The 2,726-nt window shown below is 63.2% G+C and overlaps 1 protein-coding gene across 1 annotated transcript in view; it reads right to left on the reverse strand.

The window, feature by feature from the left end:
- JAKMIP3 (Janus kinase and microtubule interacting protein 3) overlaps window positions 1-2,726 on the reverse strand; it is a 62,273-nt gene that overhangs the window by 26,319 nt on the left and 33,228 nt on the right. Inside the window, exons 4-5 of the mRNA XM_045291559.1 lie at window positions 1,032-1,247; window positions 5-89 (exon numbers count right to left, since the gene is read on the reverse strand). Of these exons, the coding sequence (XP_045147494.1) occupies window positions 5-89; window positions 1,032-1,247 (301 nt within the window). The remainder of the gene's footprint in view (window positions 1-4; window positions 90-1,031; window positions 1,248-2,726) is intronic.

A 2,726-nucleotide genomic window follows, 5' to 3' on the forward strand; every position in this document is an offset into this window, starting at 1 on the left:
TTGCGGTCCTCCAGCTTGCGGATGATGGCGCTTAGCTCGGCGATTTTCAGCTGGAAGCGCCGGGCGTCCTTCTCGTCCAGCTGCTGTTCCTGGAACAACAATGAACTGCAGAGACGGCCAGGCCCGCCGCCACCCGGGGCCCCTTCCCCGCCACACCAGGCCCAGGGGCCCCAGGGGGCCAAGGCCGCGCAGAGAGGGGAGGGCGGGCGTGTGGGGCGAGGGTGCCGCGAGGCAGGGGCACCCAGAGAGCCCGGCAGCCAGCTCTGCCAGCCCCACGTGCCCGCAGCAGAGGACAGGCACGGGAGGGCCTCGCCCAGGCCCCAGGCAGCTCTGCGCTCGCACCGCGCCCAGAAACAAGGCCGCCTCTCCGCACCCAGGGTCGACCCCGGAGGTGGACTCCCCCGCAGGAGACGGCACTGCATGGGGTACAGGTCCCCACTCCCGACGTCAGGCCTGGCCGCACGACCTCACACTCGGGCAGACAGACGTGCGTCCACGAACTGGACACAGCTCTCGTCTCTCAGTAACAGGTGCAGGAGAAGCCCGGGACCAAGAACCAAACCACCCGTGGGCGCATTCATTTAAATCCCGCCCCGCCCCCTAGTCCAGAACCGCTGCTGTGGGCGCCCCACCCCCAGTAAGGACCAGCGGTGAAATAAAGTCACAGCGCATGCGCGGGGCGGCCCCCCACCCGCTCCCTCATTCCCACTGTGCTCCCAGCAGGGTGGGGGGCGGGGGCAGGGAAGCGTGCAGAAGAAAGGCGGGGTCACAGGACCGCTGGTGGGAGCCCCTGAGCCCCGCGCAAGACGGACGGACACCAGCCAGCCGAGCCTTCGGCACGCGGACAGAGATGCTGGCTGAGCCCACCTCCTGTCTCGCGCGCCGCACGAGGCCCGGGGTACACGCGACGCCGGGTCTCGGGGTCCCAAGGAGGCCTGGGTAGTGCTATGCTAACGGCCAGGAAGGGGACGGGCTCTAGTAGCCGGCGTCCAGGCCGCAGCAGCCCGCACAGCGCGGCGGGCGGTGCTTACAGGGCTTCCCGGGTGGTCTGAGGCGTCTCCCGCACCGCTCACATAAGGAAGGTCCCGTCTGGGGCTGCCCAGGTGCCGGTCGGCCTCGCGGGCCTGGGACAGCTGCTCATCTAGGGCCTCTTTCTGCCGCTGCAGTCTCTGAGCGTGCCCGGCTTGCACCCCTAACTCTCTCTCCAGCACGAAGACTGCTCTGTCCTTAAACTTTATCTCCTCCATCTACAAGGAGAACAGAGGACAGTCACCCCGAGGTACAGCCCTGCCGCAGCAGAACAGGTCCCCACGCAGCCCTACCACAGGGGCTCCTGAGACCTGAAAGACCCCGAATTAGAGGGACAGGACCTCGACCCCTGCCTCACAGACCCATTCCTCCTGTGTGGGTCTGTGGATACCTACTGCCTCAGGTGGGCTTGTCCGTGTCACTGAGATGCTACAGTGGCCAGCAGCAACCCAGGGTGGACAACGGCCCAGGGGGGCAGAATCACAATATTCACTGCTGCACCCCTCCCTCCACACCCTACCTTCCTCTGCACCCCACCTTCCTCGCACACCCTCCTTTCTCTGCACAGCTGCCCCTCACCTGACTGTGCCTCCTCACCTGACTGGACCCGGTCACCATATGGCACCCCTCATTCTTCTACACCCCTCTTACATGGCTCCCCTCATCTGGCCACCCTCCAGCTCCCCTGCCCAGAAGTGGGAGGGGGCTCTCTGCACTGAGAAGCAGCACTTGCGATGAAGACCTGTGTGAGCCCCAGCTCTGGGTGGAGAGTACCTTGATAAAAGCAGGAGGAGGCGGTGGAACTGGGACCCACCCTCGGGTCCCCAGGCCTCCCACCTGCCTAAAGCTTTATGCCCTCAGCTCCCACCAGCTGCATAAAGTCCCTGCAGGTGTGTGGCCCCTGTGCCAGCCTGGCTCCCAGAAAGACTGCTGCTCTGAGGGATGGCAGGTCAAGCCGACTATTCTTCCAAGAGAAGACCCCGACCTTCCCAGAGAAGACCCCGATCCTCAGGCTTACAGCCTGGTTCACAAGGAGAAGATGGGCCTCCCAGGAGGAGTCATTCCATTTGGGAACAATACTTTCAAATGGACCGAAGGCTTTGCTGTGCTTCTTCATCAGCTCTAGCTAACGTAAGCGAGCAGTGTCTGGAGTGAGCTGGAAACAAAGAGATGGTGAGTCTAATGAGCTCCGACCAAGGATGCGTGGGCAAGCAACTAGCTGAGTAGACTAAACGAAGCCTCTCATTGCTAACCCCTTTCCTGGAGCGCACAGAAATGCTGAGTGGAGCAGGCAGTGATGTGGGGACAGGGGTGCTCTGGAGACACCACGTTCAGCACTCTAGCATGTCACGTGTGCACACTGGATAGATCTCATCCCATCGGAAACCAGAGAGCCAAGGAAGCCAATCCAGAGGGCAGGCGGGCAGTATGGACCACACAGGACTGCAGAGCTCCTGCAGGACCCAGCAGGACGGGACGGGGGTGGGGGGTGGGGCTATCACGGATACAGTGTTGGATGGTGTACAGGATGGCAGACTCGTTGTCTGAGACAGCATCTCAGCAGGAGACCACCCCCAACCAGGCCTCACAGCATCTCTACTACAGGGAGTCCTCCCCAAGGCAGGGGGTTCTCACAGCATCTCCACTGCAGGGAGTCCTCCCCAAGGCAGGGGGTTCTCACAGCATCTCCACTGCAG

This window comes from Echinops telfairi, unplaced genomic scaffold (assembly GCF_000313985.2).
Source record: "Echinops telfairi isolate 266 unplaced genomic scaffold, ASM31398v2 ScPeMD7_70;HRSCAF=299, whole genome shotgun sequence".
In the NCBI taxonomy this organism is placed as follows: Eukaryota; Metazoa; Chordata; class Mammalia; order Afrosoricida; family Tenrecidae; genus Echinops; species Echinops telfairi.